This window comes from Oncorhynchus tshawytscha, linkage group LG13, assembly GCF_018296145.1.
Source record: "Oncorhynchus tshawytscha isolate Ot180627B linkage group LG13, Otsh_v2.0, whole genome shotgun sequence".
Taxonomy (NCBI): domain Eukaryota; kingdom Metazoa; phylum Chordata; class Actinopteri; order Salmoniformes; family Salmonidae; genus Oncorhynchus; species Oncorhynchus tshawytscha.
Genome location: NC_056441.1, coordinates 8,419,235 through 8,439,229, shown reverse-complemented (window position 1 = coordinate 8,439,229; position 19,995 = coordinate 8,419,235). Strand labels below are relative to the sequence as shown.

General features: G+C 46.1%; 1 protein-coding gene across 4 annotated transcripts in view; it reads left to right on the top strand.

The window, feature by feature from the left end:
* LOC112247208 (alpha-tubulin N-acetyltransferase 1) overlaps positions 1-19,995 on the top strand; it is a 30,034-nt gene that overhangs the window by 3,560 nt on the left and 6,479 nt on the right. For 3 of the 4 annotated variants that reach the window (XM_042295118.1, XM_042295116.1, XM_042295119.1), the window contains exons 5-9: positions 3,307-3,420; positions 6,532-6,633; positions 7,903-7,948; positions 16,382-16,456; positions 19,557-19,776. In XM_042295118.1, the coding sequence (XP_042151052.1) occupies positions 3,307-3,420; positions 6,532-6,633; positions 7,903-7,948; positions 16,382-16,456; positions 19,557-19,776 (557 nt within the window). Of the gene's footprint in view, positions 1-3,306; positions 3,421-6,531; positions 6,634-7,902; positions 7,949-8,840; positions 8,887-16,381; positions 16,457-19,556; positions 19,777-19,995 lie in introns of all 4 variants that reach the window. The other variant, XM_042295117.1, reaches the window with a different exon arrangement.

The following is a 19,995-nucleotide window of genomic DNA, read 5'->3' as shown; positions in this document are numbered from 1 at the left end:
TTAGATAATGAGATGGATACACTGAACAATTAGATAATGAGATGGATACACCGAACAATTAGATAATGAGATGGATACACCGAACAAAAATATAAAACGCAACATGTAAAGTGGTTGTCCCATCTTTCATGAGCTGAACAAAAAAAATACCAGAAATGTTTATTTTACGCACAGAAATGTTATTTCTCTCAAATGTTGTGCACAGATTTGTTTATATCCCAGTTAGTGAGCATTTCTCCTTTGCCAAGGTAATTAAATCCACTTGACAGGTGTTGCATATCAATAAGCTGATTAAACAGCATGATAATTACACAGGTGCACCTTGTGCTGGGGACAATAAAAGCCCATTTAAAAAATGTGCCGTGTTTTGTTACACAACAAAAATGCAACAGATGTCTCAAGTTTTGAGGGAACGTTCAATTGGCATGCTGACTGCAGGAATGTCCACCAGAGCTGTTGCCAGAGAATTTAATGTTCATTTTTCTACTTTAAGCTTAGTTCAATGTCATTTTAGAGAATTTGGCAGTGTGTCCAACAAACCTCACAACCGTGTAACCACGCCAGCCCAGGACCCCCATCTGGCTTCTTCACCTGTGGGATCGTCTGGGGTGGGAGTGCTGAGGAGTATATCTGTGTGTAATAAGCCGTCTTGTGGGGAAAAACTTATTCTGATTGGCCGGGCCTGGCTCCCCAGTGGGTGGGGAGGCCCACCCAGGCCCACCCAGGCCCACTCATGTCTACACCACTGCCCTACTCCATAGAGTAGGGCCTCGTGAATTTATTTCAATTGACTTGATTTCCTGAAATGTAGTGTAACTCAGTAAAATATTTGAAATTGTTCCATGTTGCATTTTTATACTTTTGTTTGGTATAAATAGAATGAATAGAACAGGTGTCCCCATTCAAGTCATTGCTGGTATAGTGGGTGGACTGGAGGCCATTGGGAGTGTACCCATCGGAGTAAACCAGAGAATTAACACGATTGTTGAGAGAATTTCAGCTAACTACTAAGATAAAGCATAACTGTCATTCTATTAATTTAGATGTTATAGAAACTGCTTTTCCTGACCGCTGGTCACGTTTTCAATGCTAATCCTGGAGAATCCAGCAATGGCACTGGTCCCATGAATCTGTTTATTTTCAAACGCTTCCACATGGGAATGATTTATTTACTTCCCCTTCTTTAACCTAGCCATAGGTGTGTAAAGATGTCAATGGAAATCGACCAAAACAATGGAAACGATCCTCAATCTGTTCATTGCAAAATTAGCCTACATTTAGGCTATTGTTTATACAGTATGTGTATTTCACACTATGTTGAGGTTAAAATCAGAGTGTAATGCGTGTATGGATGTCAACCCCAATACGTGTCCATGTCATCGTCACCAATTAACTGCATAACAGTTAAAAACGACTATGACTATCACCACTGAGCTTTGTACGCTAGCTATGCTACCAGTTTATACGAACAGGAGTTAGCATTTAGCAGTAACTTATTCTAAACATGAAAAAAGGGTCAACTTCTAAATGTTATTCAGTGAAAACAGCCAGATATTTACACAAATCCAGACTTTATTAACCACATTATGTGCCTGTTACACTACATCAATCATGACGGATTTGACAAATATCCACTTTAGTAGGATCAGATTTGTTGAATGCCAATCCGCCATCTTTCTTTTATCCTCAACGGTCGGCCTTCCATTGACCTCTTTACCAATGTAACCCTGGTCACATGACCAGGGTTAGAGGTTCTATTCATTATATTTAGCAGTCACATTACCAGGGTTAAAGGTTCCAAGCCTGTTCTATTCATTATATTTACCAGTCATATTTACCAGGGTTAGAGGTTCCAAGCCGGTTCTATTCATTATATTTACCAGTCATATTACCAGGGTTAGAGGTTCTATTCATTATATTTACCAGTCACATGACCAGGGTTAGAGGTTCTATTCATTCTATTTACCTGTCACATGACCAGGGTTAGAGGTTCTATTCATTATATTTACCAGTCACATGACCAGGGTTAGAGGTTCTATTCATTATATTTACCAGTCACATGACCAGGGTTAGAGGTTCTATTCATTCTATTTACCAGTCACATGACCAGGGTTAGAGGTTATATTCATTCTATTTACCAGTCACATTACCAGGGTTAGAGGTTCTATTCATTCTATTTACCTGTCACATGACCAGGGTTAGAGGTTCTATTCATTATATTTACCAGTCACATGACCAGGGTTAGAGGTTCTATTCATTCTATTTACCAGTCACATGACCAGGGTTAGAGGTTATATTCATTCTATTTACCAGTCACATTACCAGGGTTAGAGGTTATATTCATTGTATTTACCAGTCACATTACCAGGGTTACAGGTTCTATTCATTCTATTTACCAGTCATATTACCAGGGTTAGAGGTTCTATTCATTCTATTTACCAGGGTTAGAGGTTATATTCATTCTATTTACCAGTCACATTACCAGGGTTAGAGGTTCTATTCATTCTATTTACCAGTCACATGACCAGGGTTAGAGGTTCTATTCATTATATTTACCAGTCACATGACCAGGGTTAGAGGTTCTATTCATTCTATTTACCAGTCATATTACCAGGGTTAGAGGTTCTATTCATTGTATTTACCAGTCACATGACCAGGGTTAGAGGTTATATTCATTCTATTTACCAGTCACATTACCAGGGTTAGAGGTTCTATTCATTCTATTTACCAGTCACATTACCAGGGTTAGAGGTTCTATTCATTGTATTTACCAGTCACATTACCAGGGTTAGAGGTTCCAAGCCGGTTCTATTCACTATATTTACCAGTCACATGACCAGGGTTAGAGGTTCTATTCATTATATTTACCAGTCACATGACCAGGGTTAGAGGTTCTATTCATTATATTTACCAGTCACATTACCAGGGTTAGAGGTTCCAAGCCTGTTCTATTCATTCTAGTCATATTACCAGGGTTAGAGGTTCCAAGCCTGTTCTATTCATTATATTTCTATGTGCTGCGCTGCTGCTGATCATTCAGTCAGCTGTTTGTTTGACAAAAAAAACAACAAACATATTTATTTTTAAACGGTTATGTTGGTTGTATTTTATTTTCACAATGGTGTTCATCCATAACCGTCGATTACATGGTTATACGGAAATTGTGCCAGCCTCATTCAAATGTCCTTGTTTCTCTCACTATGGTTACTCGTAATTGCTCCTGAGGGGATTAATCACGTTGAATTAAATTCAATTGAGAATTGACTTGACTTGAATTGAATTGAATGTATTGTAATGTCTCCCTAGGACCAGCGAGGGGCGCATGTCGAGACGGAGCCTCTGTGTGTCTTGGATTTCTTTGTGACAGAGCACCTTCAGAGGCACGGCTACGGACTGGAGCTGTTTAGCTTCATGCTGCAGGTGAGACAGAGACCAAGCCTTGATGCAGGGTTGAGGTTTACCTGGGACAGATGCAGGGTTGGGGTTTACCTGGGACTGATGCAGGGTTGAGGTTTTACCTGGGATGGATGCAGGGTTGGGGTTTACCTGGGACAGATGTAGGGTTGGGGTTTACCTGGGACAGATGTAGGGTTGAGGTTTACCTGGGACTGATGCAGGGTTGAGGTTTACCCAAATCTAGGGATTTCACATGACTGGGAATACAGATATGTATCTGTTGGTCACAGAAGGTAGGGGCGTGGATTAGAAAACCAGTCAGTATGTAGTGTGACCACTATTTGTCTCATGCAGCATGACATATCTCCTTCGCATAGAGTTGATCAGGCTGTTGATTGTGGTCTGGAATGTAGTCCCACTCTTCAATGGGTGTGTGAAGTTGCTGGATATAGGCGGGAACTGGAACATGCTGTCATACATGTCGATCCAGAGCATCCCAAACATGCTCAATGTGTGACATGTCTGGAGAGTATGCAGGCCATGGAAGAACTGGGACATTTTCAGCTTCCAGGAATTGTGTACAGATCCTTGTAACATGGGGCCGTGCATTATCATGCTGAAACATGAGGTGATGGTGGCGGACGAATGGCACGACAATGGGCCTCTCTGTGCATTCAAATTGCCATCGATAAAATGCAATTGTGTTCATTGTCCATAGTTTATGCCTGCCCACACCATAACCCCACTGCCATCATGGTCTGTGGTTGTGAGGCCGATTGGACCTACTACCAAATTCCCTAAAATGACGTTGAAGGCGGCTTATGGTAGAAAAATGTACATTCAATCCTCTGGCAACAGGTCTGGTGGACATTCCCGCAGTCTGCATGCCAATTGCACGCTCCCTCAAAACTTGAGACATGAGATTGTCTAACAAAACTGCACATTTTAAAGTGGCCTTTTATTGTCCTCAGCACAAGGTACTGTCGTGTCTTTGGCTATGCCGGATTAAGTGATATGACATGCTATTCTATAAAATAATTAATATTGAGCTAATCATGTAAATGTAATTAACTAGAGAGTCGGGGCACCACAAAATAATATTTATAGAGCTGTTATCTTCCGAATAAACTCTTAAAGACCTAGTAATATTTTACACCAATAGCAGTCAATATTAATCCTCATCTTAATTCAGTCTCATCTTAAAGTTGTAAATTCTCTGCACGAACCCTGGCTAACAATTTGAATCAGCAATACAAAATTGGGTTTAATTATTTATTTACTAAATACCTAACTAATCACACAGAATTACACATAATTAAATCATAACTTGATTACAAATTACGTCATAAAGGAAATCGTCCCTAGCGGGCGGAGCAGATATGACTGCTTGTTACACAAAAGAAAAGGGGCTGGGTTTGAGTGAAAGAGCGGGAAGACTGAGGAACAAAGGGCGAAGCTGTGCTATCGTAAATACAGTATCTTATGCATTCTAAATTACCGCCCATTTGGAAAAGGAAAATGCAATAAATATTTACTCTGAGCTACGCTTCGGTAGGTTGGTGGTAGATGGAAGGCCGTGTTGCCCAACCGAGTCCTTTGTCCTTTGAAGAATGTCTCTGCTGGTAAATTGAATACGTTGTAGTAACGTCGTTGTGTGGTAGACGGGATACTCTGTCTGTTCCTTCCTAACCCTCGTTTGCAGCGGCTGTTGCTAACTCAACGGCTAGGAGGTATCACTTCTGTAGTGAATAAGAGTTTTGAGTTCATACCATTCGCAACCAAAGCTCACACTGATGTTGGCTTCGTTCTGTAGTTATTATCTGAACCATTCTGACATCGGACCGTCGTCCTCACGTCCTCGGAACAGCAGGTTATATTGTCGTCAAGGCTTTATATAGGAAGGGAGAGGAGGGCGTGTTTGAAAAGTTTTATAGCCCATGTCCCTTCACAGGGGCGGGCCACTGATTGAGCATACCCCTAACTTATGAAAACCCAAATCTCACATTTTAGAAGCTAAAATCACATTTCATCCCATCACAAATAATTTAATAGTCAAACATTTAAATTGAACAATTCCATGTGAATCCGATAACTCTGATGTGTAGACTTTCCACTGTAGAGTTTATGTCATCTTATCATTGATGAGAATGTCTCAGATGACAACCGAACTGACATCATATTCATTAAGTACCACCGCATATGTTCCATTGGTCGGATTACCAGAATATAGTTAATTTCCCCCCACCTACTGATGTTCCCAGAATCTCTATGTTAACCAAGGGGTTTGCAAATGTAACATCAGTAGGGTAGAGAGAGGAAAAAGGAGAGACAGAGAGAGGGGGGGAAGAGGTATTTATGACTGTCATAAACCTACCCCCCAGGCCAACGTCATGACAGTTCACCTGTGTAATGATCATGCTGTTTAATCAGCTTCTTGATGTGCAACACCTGTCAGGTGGATGGATTATGTTGGCAGAGGACAAAGGCTCACTAACAGGGACATTAACACATTTGTGCACAAAGTTTGAGAGAAATACGTTTTTTTGTGCGTATGGAATATTTCTGGGATCTTTTATTTCAGCTCATAAAACATGGGATTAAACCATTTATTTTACACTTTACATGTTGTGTTTATATTTTTGTTCAGTGTATTTAGATTTTTAAAATTCAAATCACTTTCTGAATTGAGTGACTTCAATTAGAATTGACACCCTGAAGGAATGACCACAATAGCCTGGTTACAGCTGGGGTGTATTCATTTGGAACCAAAGGGAAGCAAACGGGACGAAACGGGAATGGACCTACCTGAATTTGTCCTATAAGAAACTCTCCTTTTCATTGCAAAACAAACATTTTTAGTGAAACGTTTTTTTGTTTGTTGTTGTTACGGTTTGCACTAATGAATACACCTCGGCTCTCACCATTGTTGAGTACAGTATTCCTGATTTTTTTATTTTATACCAGGCTATGAAAAGTAGAACGCACAGACTGGAATGTGAAGGTGTGCTGAGGCAGAGTCGTTGGACTAGAAATTACAGGGTGTTGCCAAGAGGCTGTTCTTCAAATGTCTGTTTGCTTGTTGAGACGTGTTGTAATTGCTATGTTTTACCTCCGTCTCTTCCCCTCCATGTTCAGCACAAAAAGGTAGAGCCAGTGATGATGGCTTACGACAGGCCCTCCCCTAAGTTCCTCTCCTTCCTGGAGAAGCATTACTGTCTGAAAAATGGTGTACCTCAGGTATGATTTGACGGCGGTCTCTCCTGTCATTGTGCCACCAGTGCTTTGTATTCCTCAACGCTGTATCTTTACTCTGGTGAATTATTATACAGGCCTGACAGTACAGCCTCAGATAATGCAAATAGATATGAACATTTCATAAACTAACTGTTTCAGACTGAGATAAGACAGGAGGTGAAGTGGGTATTGGCTAAATATAGAACATACTTGAAGAGAGGCTGGGCCCTATGGTTAATGATTCTGTTAAAGAGACTAGCTCTCATCAGGCTGGGCCCTACATCAGGCTGGGCCCTATGGTTAATGATTCTGTTAAAGAGACTAGCTCTCATCAGGCTGGGCTCTACATCAGGCTGGGCCCTACATCAGGCTGGGCCCTACATCAGGCTGGGCCCTATGGTTAATGATTCTGTTAAAGAGACTAGCTCTCATCAGGCTGGGCCCTATGGTTAATGATTCTGTTAAAGAGACTAGCTCTCGTCAGGCTGGGCCCTACGGTTAATGATGCTGGTAAACAGACTAGCTAGATGATGTCATCATCATGGGCCGGCCATCTATCATCTACCTGGGACGGATTAATGAATTATTATGTTTTTCAGTTTCCTCTCTCTCTCCCCTCTCCCCTTCTCTCCCCCTTTCCTTGTCCACTTGTCTCCCCTTCTCTCCCCCTTTCCTTGTCCACTTGTCTCCCCTTCTCTCTCCCCTCTCCCCTTCTCTCCCCCTTTCCTTGTCCACTTGTCTCCCCTTCTCTCCCCCTTTCCTTGTCCACTTGTCTCCCCTTCTCTCTCCCCTCTCCCTTCTCTCCCCCTTTCCTTGTCCACTTGTCTCCCCTTCTCTCCCCCTTTCCTTGTCCACTTGTCCACTTGTCTCTCCTTCTCTCTCCCCTCTCCCCTTCTCCCCCCTTTCCTTGTCCACTTGTCTCCCCTTCTCTCTCCCCTCTCCCCTTCTCTCCCCTTTCCTTGTCCACTTGTCTCCCCTTCTCTCTCCCCTTTCCCCTCCCCTTCTCTCCCCCTTTCCTTGTCCACTTGTCTCCCCTTCTCTCCCCCTTTCCTTGTCCACTTGTCTCCCCTTCTCTCCCCCTTTCCTTGTCCACTTGTCTCCCCTTCTCTCCCCCTTTCCTTGTCCACTTGTCTCCCCTTCTCTCCCCCTTTCCTTGTCCACTTGTCTCCCCTTCTCTCCCCCTTTCCTTGTCCACTTGTCTCCCCTTCTCTCTCCCCTCTCCCCTTCTCTCTCCCTTTCCTTGTCCACTTGTCTCCCCTCCCCCTTCTCTAGGTCAATAACTTTGTGGTGTTTGATGGTTTCTTCACCAACAGATCAGGTAATATTCCCATCTCTGTGCCAGGCTATGTCTTCATTCATTCTGGGGTTATTTTCGATGAGTAGTGTTGTGCAACTATGTTGCGTCCCAAATGGCTCCCTTTCCCCTAATGTAGTTCACTACTGTTGATCAGAGCCCGTATGAGTCCTGGTTAACAGTAGTACACTAAATAGAGAACTAGAGTGTCAGTTGTGACGCAGCCCGTTGCGCAACACTTCTCATCCGAAATAACAGCACCACTCTGGTGTAGTCAGTGTTGGCTTCCTGCCTGTGGTGGTGTGGTGACTGGTAATAGGAGCAGGGTTTGTGCTAGCGTGGGTGTCCACACCCTCACAGGTGTCCGCTTGTGTCACGCCTAATACAGACTGGGCTGTCTCTCCTCTCTGTATCCTTGCCAAAAAACAGACACTAATATTTGCAGCTGGGTTTGTTTTTAAAATAAGCTAGATGTTACATCATCCTGTCAATGCATGTATTTGGCCTTAAACCACTCAAAAGGTGTCGCACTAAAACCCAAATCTGTAGCGGCCATCTTAGTTGTGATAAAAGTGTCTGTGGAGGCACATTGCCAAGACGTGCATGTAGCAGACATATCGTACACTGTGTTCAGTCTCCAGAAGCATGTCTGTCTGTACAACGTAGTATGAGATAAGCTGCAGTGCTACTTTTCTGAAGTAATATATTGTAATTTTTTATTTCATTTTTGACATTTTTGTTAAATGAACAAAAGTAGGCTACAAAAAAAAGAAAAAACTATTTCCCCATTTGCACCCTCCAGTATATCAGATATTTTTGGAGAGTCACTACTAACCCTGGAAAGTTCTGTGAAGTGCACGACTTGTTCTGATTATGTTTTTCCATACGCCGGTTTTATTCCACCAAACTTTCCCAGGCTCGCCTCCCTCTCCTCTGCCGGATCAGAGAATGTGCGGCTTTTTGTAAGGAACTCTCTATCTCTTTTACTCCTCCTCGTTCCTCGCATCCACTCCCTACTTTCTCTCTCGTTTAGCTGCTCTATCCTTTCATTGATGTCAGGGCCCCTCTTTTTCTCTGAGAAAGAGGACGAGAAACAGGGGCCCTGACATAAACAAAGGGATCTCTGTCTGTCTCTCTCTCTCTCTCTCTCTCTGTCTCTCTCTCTGTCTCTCTCTCTCTCTGTCTCTCTCTCTCTGTGTCTCTCTCTCTCTCTCTGTCTCTCTCTCTCAATTCAATTCAATTCAATTCAAGGGCTTTATTGGCATGGGAAACATGTGTTAACATTGCCAAAGCAAGTGAGGTAGATAATATATAAAGTGCTCTCTCTCTCTGTCTCTCTCTCTCTCTCTCTCTCTCTCTCTCTCTCTCTCTCTCTCTCTGTCTCTCTCTCTCTCTCTGTCCTCTCTCTCTCTCTCTGTCTCTTCCTCTGTCTCTCTCTCTGTCTCTCTCTCTCTCTGTCTCTCTCTCTGTCTCTCTCTCTCCCTCTGTCTCTCTCTCTGTCTCTCTCTCTCCTCTCTCTCTCTGTCTCTCTCTCTCTCTCTCTCTCTCTCTCTCTCTGTCTCTCTCTCTGTCTCTCTCTCTCTCTGTCTCTCTCTGTCTCTCTGTCTCTCTCTCTCTGTCTCTCTCTCTCTGTCTCTCTGTCTCTCTCTCTTTGTCTCTCTCCCTTTGTCTCTCTCTGTCTCGCTCTCTCTCTCTCTCCTGTTTTCCTGTTTCTCCTGTCTCTCTCTCTCTCTCTGTCTGTCTGTGTGTGTGTGTGTCTGTGTGTGTGTGTGTCTGTGTGTGTGTGTGTGCTTGCTCTTCTGTATCACTACCCTGCTTCTCTCCCAGCTGGGTCCATTATATGACACATGTATCTGACAGATATACTGTAGATATATGATATACTGGAGCAAGCCCTCCCAGGTACCAGGCTGCTATGGTTACCCTGAGATCAGATAGACACACTACCCCTAACTATCCCTGGCTTCTTTCCCACCACAGATAATAATACACCTATTTGTTGTCCCACCCACTACCAGAGCCATTTACACACACACAGTGCCTTGCAAAAGTGTTCACCCCCCCTGGCATTTTTCCTATTTTGTTGCCTTACAACCTGTAATCTAAATGGATTTTTATTTGGATTTCATGTAATGGACAGACACAAAATAGTCCAAATTGGTGAAGTAAAAAATAAAAAAAATAAACTTGTTTCAAAAAATTCAAAAAAAATTCAAAACTGAAAAGTGGTGCGTGCATACAGTATGTATTCACCCCCTTTGCTATGAAGCCCTTAAATAAGATCTGGTGCAACCAATTACCTTCAGAAGTCACATAGTTAGTTAAATAAAGTACACCTGTGTGCAATCTAAGTGTCACATGATCTGTTTGGATGGATGGCTCTACCTGTTTGTATGGATGGTTGTATGGATGGCTCTACCTGTTTGTATAGATGGCTCTACCTGTTTGTATAGATGGCTCTACCTGTTTGTATGGATGGTTGTATGGATGGCTCTACCTGTTTGTATGGATGGTTGTATGGATGGCTCTACCTGTTTGTATAGATGGCTCTACCTGTTTGTATAGATGGCTCTACCTGTTTGTATAGATGGCTCTACCTGTTTGTATGGATGGCTCTACCTGTTTGTATGGATGGCTCTACCTGTTTGTATAGATGGCTCTACCTGTTTGTATAGATGGCTCTACCTGTTTGTATGGATGGCTCTACCTGTTTGTATAGATGGCTCTACCTGTTTGTATGGATGGCTCTACCTGTTTGTATGGATGGCTCTACCTGTTTGTATGGATGGCTCTACCTGTTTGTATGGATGGCTCTACCTGTTTGTATGGATGGCTCTACCTGTTTGTATGGATGGCTCTACCTGTTTGTATGGATGGCTCTACCTGTTTGTATAGATGGCTCTACCTGTTTGTATGGATGGCTCTACCTGTTTGTATGGATGGCTCTACCTGTTTGTATGGATGGCTCTACCTGTTTGTATAGATGGCTCTACCTGTTTGTATGGATGGCTCTACCTGTTTGTATGGATGGCTCTACCTGTTTGTATGGATGGCTCTACCTGTTTGTATAGATGGCTCTACCTGTTTGTATAGATGGCTCTACCTGTTTGGATGGATGGCTCTACCTGTTTGGATGGATGGCTCTACCTGTTTGTATAGATGGCTCTACCTGTTTGTATAGATGGCTCTACCTGTTTGTATGGATGGCTCTACCTGTTTGTATGGATGGCTCTACCTGTTTGTATAGATGGCTCTACCTGTTTGTATAGATGGCTCTACCTGTTTGTATGGATGGCTCTACCTGTTTGTATGGATGGCTCTACCTGTTTGTATGGATGGCTCTACCTGTTTGTATGGATGGCTCTACCTGTTTGTATGGATGGCTCTACCTGTTTGTATGGATGGCTCTACCTGTTTGTATGGATGGCTCTACCTGTTTGTATGGATGGCTCTACCTGTTTGTATAGATGGCTCTACCTGTTTGTATGGATGGCTCTACCTGTTTGTATGGATGGCTCTACCTGTTTGTATGGATGGCTCTACCTGTTTGTATGGATGGCTCTACCTGTTTGTATAGATGGCTCTACCTGTTTGTATGGATGGCTCTACCTGTTTGTATGGATGGCTCTACCTGTTTGTATAGATGGCTCTACCTGTTTGTATAGATGGCTCTACCTGTTTGTATGGATGGCTCTACCTGTTTGTATGGATGGCTCTACCTGTTTGTATAGATGGCTCTACCTGTTTGTATGGATGGCTCTACCTGTTTGTATAGATGGCTCTACCTGTTTGGATGGATGGCTCTACCTGTTTGGATGGATGGCTCTACCTGTTTGTATAGATGGCTCTACCTGTTTGTATGGATGGCTCTACCTGTTTGTATAGATGGCTCTACCTGTTTGTATGGATGGCTCTACCTGTTTGTATGGATGGCTCTACCTGTTTGTATGGATGGCTCTACCTGTTTGTATGGATGGCTCTACCTGTTTGTATGGATGGCTCTACCTGTTTGTATGGATGGCTCTACCTGTTTGTATGGATGGCTCTACCTGTTTGTATGGATGGCTGGCTCTCTACCTGTTTGTATGGATGGCTCTACCTGTTTGTATGGATGGCTCTACCTGTTTGTATAGATGGCTCTACCTGTTTGTATAGATGGCTCTACCTGTTTGTATGGATGGCTCTACCTGTTTGTATGGATGGCTCTACCTGTTTGTATGGATGGCTCTACCTGTTTGTATAGATGGCTCTACCTGTTTGTATGGATGGCTCTACCTGTTTGTATGGATGGCTCTACCTGTTTGTATGGATGGCTCTACCTGTTTGTATGGATGGCTCTACCTGTTTGTATAGATGGCTCTACCTGTTTGTATGGATGGCTCTACCTGTTTGTATGGATGGCTCTACCTGTTTGTATAGATGGCTCTACCTGTTTGTATAGATGGCTCTACCTGTTTGTATGGATGGCTCTACCTGTTTGTATGGATGGCTCTACCTGTTTGTATGGATGGCTCTACCTGTTTGTATGGATGGCTCTACCTGTTTGTATGGATGGCTCTACCTGTTTGTATGGATGGCTCTACCTGTTTGTATGGATGGCTCTACCTGTTTGTATGGATGGCTCTACCTGTTTGTATGGATGGCTCTACCTGTTTGTATGGATGGCTCTACCTGTTTGTATGGATGGCTCTACCTGTTTGTATGGATGGCTCTACCTGTTTGTATGGATGGCTCTACCTGTTTGTATAGATGGCTCTACCTGTTTGTATGGATGGCTCTACCTGTTTGTATGGATGGCTCTACCTGTTTGTATAGATGGCTCTACCTGTTTGTATAGATGGCTCTACCTGTTTGTATGGATGGCTCTACCTGTTTGTATGGATGGCTCTACCTGTTTGTATAGATGGCTCTACCTGTTTGTATGGATGGCTCTACCTGTTTGTATGGATGGCTCTACCTGTTTGTATGGATGGCTCTACCTGTTTGGATGGATGGCTCTACCTGTTTGGGGATGGCTCTACCTGTTTGTATAGATGGCTCTACCTGTTTGTATGGATGGCTCTACCTGTTTGTATAGATGGCTCTACCTGTTTGTATGGATGGCTCTACCTGTTTGTATGGATGGCTCTACCTGTTTGTATGGATGGCTCTACCTGTTTGTATGGATGGCTCTACCTGTTTGTATGGATGGCTCTACCTGTTTGTATGGATGGCTCTACCTGTTTGTATAGATGGCTCTACCTGTTTGTATAGATGGCTCTACCTGTTTGTATAGATGGCTCTACCTGTTTGTATAGATGCCACCTGTTTGTATAGAGGCTCTACCTGTTTGTATAGATGGCTCTACCTGTTTGTATAGATGGCTCTACCTGTTTGTATGGATGGCTCTACCTGTTTGTATGGATGGCTCTACCTGTTTGTATAGATGGCTCTACCTGTTTGTATGGATGGCTCTACCTGTTTGTATGGATGGCTCTACCTGTTTGTATGGATGGCTCTACCTGTTTGTATGGATGGCTCTACCTGTTTGTATAGATGGCTCTACCTGTTTGTATGGATGGCTCTACCTGTTTGTATAGATGGCCTACCTGTTTGTATAGATGGCTCTACCTGTTTGTATGGATGGCTCTACCTGTTTGTATGGATGGCTCTACCTGTTTGTATGGATGGCTCTACCTGTTTGTATGGATGGCTCTACCTGTTTGTATGGATGGCTCTACCTGTTTGTATGGATGGCCTGCCTGTTTGTATGGATGGCTCTACCTGTTTGTATGGATGGCTCTACCTGTTTGTATGGATGGCTCTACCTGTTTGTATGGATGGCTCTACCTGTTTGATGGATGGCTCTACCTGTTTGTATAGATGGCTCTACCTGTTTGTATAGATGGCTCTGCCTGTTTGCCATAGATGGCTCTACCTGTTTGTATGGATGGCTCTACCTGTTTGTATAGATGGCTCTACCTGTTTGTATGGATGGCTCTACCTGTTTGGATGAAGGTAAGACGGCATGTTTAGGTCCTCTAACGTTGTACCCAGGCCTGCCATTGGGTTGCCATTGGGCTGCCATAGGGTTGCCATAGGGCTGCCATAGGGTTGCCATAGGGCTGCGATAGGGCTGCCATAGGGCTGCCATAGGCCTGCCATAGGGCTGCCATAGGCCTGCCATAGGGTTGCCATAGGCCTGCCATAGGGCTGCCATAGGCCTGCCATAGGGCTGCCATAGGCCTGCCATAGGGCTGCCATAGGCCTGCCATAGGGTTGCCATAGGCCTGCCATAGGGCTGCCATAGGCCTGCCATAGGGTTGCCATAGGCCTGCGATAGGCCTGCCATAGGGCTGCCATAGGGTTGCCATAGGGCTGCCATAGGGTTGCCATAGGCCTGCCATTGGGTTGCCATATACCTGTCGTAGGGCTGCCATAGGGTTTCCATAGGCCTGCCAAAATGGCTGCCATAGGCCTGCCATAGGGCTGCCATAGGGTTGCCATGGGTTGCCATTGGGTTGCCATATACCTGTTGCCATAGGGCTTCCATAGGCCTGCCATAGGTCTGCCATAGGGTTGCCATAGGCCTGCCATAGGGTTGCCATAGGCCTGCCATAGGCCTGCCATTGGGTTGCCATATACCTGTCGTAGGGCTGCCATAGGGTTTCCATAGGCCTGCCATAGGCCTGCCATAGGGTTGCCATAGGCCTGCCATAGGGTTGCCATAGGCCTGCCATAGGGTTGCCATAGGGTTGCCATTGGGTTGCCATATACCTGTCGTAGGGCTGCCATAGGGTTTCCATAGGCCTGCCATAGGCCTGCCATAGGGTTGCCATAGGCCTGCCATAGGGTTGCCATAGGCCTGCCATAGGGTTGCCATAGGCCTGCCATAGGGCTGCCATAGGCCTGCCATAGGCCTGCCATAGGGTTGCCATAGGCCTGCCATAGGGTTGCCATAGGCCTGCCATAGGGTTGCCATAGGCCTGCCATAGGGTTGCCATAGGCCTGCCATAGGGTTGCCATAGGCCTGCCATAGGGTTGCCATAGGCCTGCCATAGGGCCTGCCATAGGGTTGCCATAGGCCTGCCATAGGGTTGCCATAGGCCTGCCATATACCTGTCGTAGGGCTGCCATAGGGTTGCCATAGGCCTGCCATAGGGTTGCCATTGCCATAGGGTTGCCATAGGCCTGCCATAGGGCTGCCATAGGCCTCCATAGGGTTGCCATAGGCCTGCCATAGGGTTGCCATAGGCCTGCCATAGGGTTGCCATAGGCCTGCCATAGGGTTGCCATAGGCCTGCCATAGGGTTGCCATAGGCCTGCCATAGGCCTGCCATAGGCCTGCCATAGGCCTGCCATAGGCCTGCCATAGGGTTGCCATAGGCCTGCCATAGGGTTGCCATAGGCCTGCCATAGGGCTGCCATAGGCCTGCCATAGGGTTGCCATAGGCCTGCCATAGGGTTGCCATAGGCCTGCCATAGGGTTGCCATAGGCCTGCCATAGGGTTGCCATAGGCCTGCCATAGGGTTGCTGTTACGGATACAAGTATCCTGTGTGTGTTTCTTTTCTCTCCTTCTCCCCTCACAGGTGAACATCATCACTCCCCAATCAGTCAACAATCAATCATCAATCAGAAGACACACCTCCTCCTGTTTCCTACCCTATCACAGTTCCTTTCCCTTGGTTTAAAAACCCCATCAGTTGTTTGCTCTACAGCTCAATCTCTCTGTAAATGCCATGTCTGTAGGTCTCTGTGTTTCACTCTCTCTTTGTGTCTTAACCTCTCTTTTGTTTGACCACCTCCATAGCACTTTGTCATCTCCTGTGAGTATTGTTTTTGGTTATGGTGTTTGTTTGTTGCTGGTGGGAAAAGGGGGAAACCAAGACAAGTCGCCCATGGGCATACACTACCCGTAGGTAGACTTTGTTAAAAACACTAGTTAGAACTGGGCGGACCACCCACTGTATTTTTGGTTAGTTAGTTAGCTGTTGTTAAAATAGGCTAGTCTAGCTTAGGGGTGTTTTGGATGCTTATTGTTTCTTTCCTTGGGTCCAGCTCAGCCCCTTTTCCTGCTCCCCCCCATTACCGTGTGTTTTACAATAAACCCTGAGTTTGACGGTATAATTTCAGTTATCGTGGTTATTTCGTTCACACTTTTACTTTGTCACAATTATAATTTGCATGAGTTATGTTACGGGTCTCATTACCATCCCCCCCCCTAGACTGTCGGGCCAAAAGGGATTCGTAACAGTTGATATAGGGTTGCCATATACCTGTCGTAGGCCTGCCATAGGGCTGCGATAGGCCTGCCGTTGGGTTGCCATATACCTGTCGTAGGGCTGCCATAGGCCTGCCATTGGGTTGCCATCGGCCTGCCGTAGTGTTGCCGTAGGCCTGCCATAGGGTTAACATAGGCCTGCCATAGGGTTGCCATAATGTTTCCCCCCCGTGCTGACTGTATCCTCTTCCACAGCGGCCCAGTGGAGAAAGGTTCCCCCCAACAAGCTGGACGGAGAGATCAAGCCCTACTCACTAACACAGAGAGGGGGTGAGCCACCGTTTAAACTTGGACAGAACACGTGGAGGATAACTCCTAATGGGCCAGTTTCCCGGACCCAGATTAAGGCTAGTCCTGGATTAAACACGTTTAATGAAGGTTCTTATTCCAGGACTAGGTTTAATCTGGGTCCGGGAAACCAGCCCAGTACAGCTGGAAAACGTCAGATTTACATCATTTAGTTGTACTAGATAACCCAGTCAAGACATTGTATGACAGCTTGATGTGGATACAGTATATTTCCCCTGGGACTAAACATTGTTAATTGTAGGGATATTTCCCCACTTCATTGTAAACAGAGTGCTAATAGGACAGTTGTCATTCGGCTGAATTTGTGTGGCCTCTATGACAGGCCTTTATATTCTGCCTCGTTACTGTAGGTCAGTTTAGTCTGAGAGACACTGAGCCATTCCCTGGGATAAGCATTCAGGAGCAGCTTGGTGAACATTAGGACGCTGAAAAACGTAACATAGAACCTCTGTGTCCAGTCTAGTAACATAGAACCTCTGTGTCTAGTAACATAGAACCTCTGTGTCTAGTAACATAGAACCTCTGTGTCCAGACTAGTAACATAGAACCTCTGTGTCCAGTCTAGCATAACATAGAACCTCTGTGTCCAGTCTAACGTAACATAGAACCTCTGTGTCCAGTCTAGTAACATAGAACCTCTGTGTCCAGACTAGTAACATAGAACCTCTGTGTCCAGTCTAGTAACATAGAACCTCTGTGTCCAGTCTAGTAACATAGAACCTCTGTGTCCAGTCTAACGTAACATAGAACCTCTGTGTCCAGTCTAACGTGACATAGAACCTCTGTGTCCAGTCTAACGTGACATAGAACCTCTGTGTCCAGTCTAGTAACATAGAACCTCTGTGTCCAGACTAGTAACATAGAACCTCTGTGTCCAGTCTAGTCTCAGTGCAGTTGCTTGATTCATCTCCTTGTGTCAATCTAGTTTTGAGTTTATGTCCACTTCATCAATACTTTAAAAATGCCTCTGTTAGTGCAGTGATCATGCACTATTAAATCAGCCTGTATTAGATTCTGAGTAATACAGTGATACTCTATTTGACAGTCCTCTGTCTCCCCCTCTACCCTCCTCTCCCTCATGGTATTGTCTCCTCCCTCCCCTCTCCCTCATGGTATTGTCTCCCCCCCTCATGGTATTGTCTCCCTCCCTCATGGTATTGTCTCCCCCCTCATGGTATTGTCTCCCCCTCATGGTATTGTCTCCCCCTCCCCCTCCCTCATGGTATTGTCTCCTCCCTCCCTCCTCCCCTCCCCTCCTCTCCCTCATGGTATTGTCTCCCCCTCCCTCCCTCATGGTATTGTCTCCTCCCTCTCCCTCATGGTATTGTCTCCTCCCTCCCTCATGGTATTGTCTCCCCCCCTCATGGTATTGTCTCCTCCCTCTCCCTCATGGTATTGTCTCCTCCCTCTCCCCCTCATGGTATTGTCTCCTCCTCTCCCTCCCCCTCATGGTATTGTCTCCTCCCTCCCCCTCATGGTATTGTCTCCTCCCCTCCCTCATGGTATTGTCTCCTCCCTCCCTCATGGTATTGTCTCCTCCCTCCCCCTCATGGTATTGTCTCCTCCCTCTCCCTCATGGTATTGTCTCCTCCCTCTCCCTCATGGTATTGTCTCCTCCCTCTCCCTCATGGTATTGTCTCCTCCCTCTCCCTCATGGTATTGTCTCCTCCCTCTCCCTCATGGTATTGTCTCCTCCCTCTCCCTCATGGTATTGTCTCCTCCTCTCCCTCATTGTCTCCTCCCTCTCCCTCATGGTATTGTCTCCTCCCTCTCCCTCATGGTATTGTCTCCTCCCTCTCCCTCATGGTATTGTCTCCTCCCTCTCCCTCATGGTATTGTCTCCTCCCTCTCCCTCATGGTATTGTCTCCTCCCTCTCCCTCATGGTATTGTCTCCTCCCTCTCCCTCATGGTATTGTCTCCTCCCTCTCCCTCATGGTATTGTCTCCTCCCTCTCCCTCATGGTATTGTCTCCTCCCTCTCCCTCATGGTATTGTCTCCTCCCTCTCCCTCATGGTATTGTCTCCTCCCTCTCCCTCATGGTATTGTCTCCTCCCTCTCCCTCATGGTATTGTCTCCTCCCTCTCCCTCATGGTATTGTCTCCTCCCTCTCCCTCATGGTATTGTCTCCTCCCTCTCCCATCATGGTATTGTCTCCTCCCTCTCCCTCATGGTATTGTCTCCTCCCTCTCCCTCATGGTATTGTCTCCTCCCTCTCCCTCATGGTATTGTCTCCTCCCTCTCCCTCATGGTATTGTCTCCTCCCTCTCCCTCATGGTATTGTCTCCTCCCTCTCCCTCATGGTATTGTCTCCTCCCTCTCCCTCATGGTATTGTCTCCTCCCTCTCCCTCATGGTATTGTCTCCTCCTCTCCCTCATGGTATTGTCTCCCCCTCCCTCATGGTATTGTCTCCTCCCTCCCTCCCTCATGGTATTGTCTCCCCCTCCCCTCATGGTATTGTCTCCTCCCCCTCCCTCATGGTATTGTCTCTTCCCCCTCCCTCATGGTATTGTCTCCTTCCCCATGGTATTGTCTCCCCTCATGGTATTGTCTCTTCCCCCTCCCTCATGGTATTGTCTCCTCCCTCTCCCTCATGGTATTGTCTCCTCCCCTCTCCCTCATGGTATTGTCTCCTCCCTCTCCCTCATGGTATTGTCTCCTCCCTCTCCCTCATGGTATTGTCTCCTCCCTCTCCCTCATGGTATTGTCTCCTCCCTCTCCCTCATGGTATTGTCTCCTCCCTCTCCCTCATGGTATTGTCTCCTCCCTCTCCCTCATGGTATTGTCTCCTCCCTCTCCCTCATGGTATTGCCTCCTCCCTCTCCCTCATGGTATTGCCTCCTCCCTCTCCCTCATGGTATTGCCTCCTCCCTCCCTCATGGTATTGTCCCTCATGGTATTGTCTCCTCCCTCTCCCTCATGGTATTGTCTCCTCCCCCTCTCCCTCATGGTATTGTCTCCTCCCTCTCCCTCATGGTATTGTCCTCTCCCTCATGGTATTGTCCTCTCCCTCATGGTATTGTCTCCTCCCTCTCCCTCATGGTATTGTCTCCCCCCTCCAGCTGTGCGAGAGGAGCAGAGGGCTCTCCCCTGGCCTCTGTGTTGCCCCGCGGCTCCTCCCTTCTCTCTTCCGTTGTCGGTATCCTCCCCATGCTCCCCAAGCAGGGCCCGCCAGTGCCCCAACCTGGCCCTGGCCCCAGCATCTGCCCCTGGGGGCTACAGGGGCCCGGCCCCCAACCCCCCACTCATCGGCAGCCTCAACTACAGGGTAAAACGCACCAGGTATGGTATTCCTGAAAAACTGTCAAAACTAAATGCCCAGGTTTACAGGAGGGATCTCGGATGGAGTGATCCCTGACTCCCAGAATCAGGAGGGATCTCGGATGGAGTGATCCCTGACTCCCAGAATCAGGAGGGATCTCGGATGGAGTGATCCCTGACTCCCAGAATCAGGAGGGATCTCGGATGGAGTGATCCCTGACTCCCAGAATCAGGAGGGAT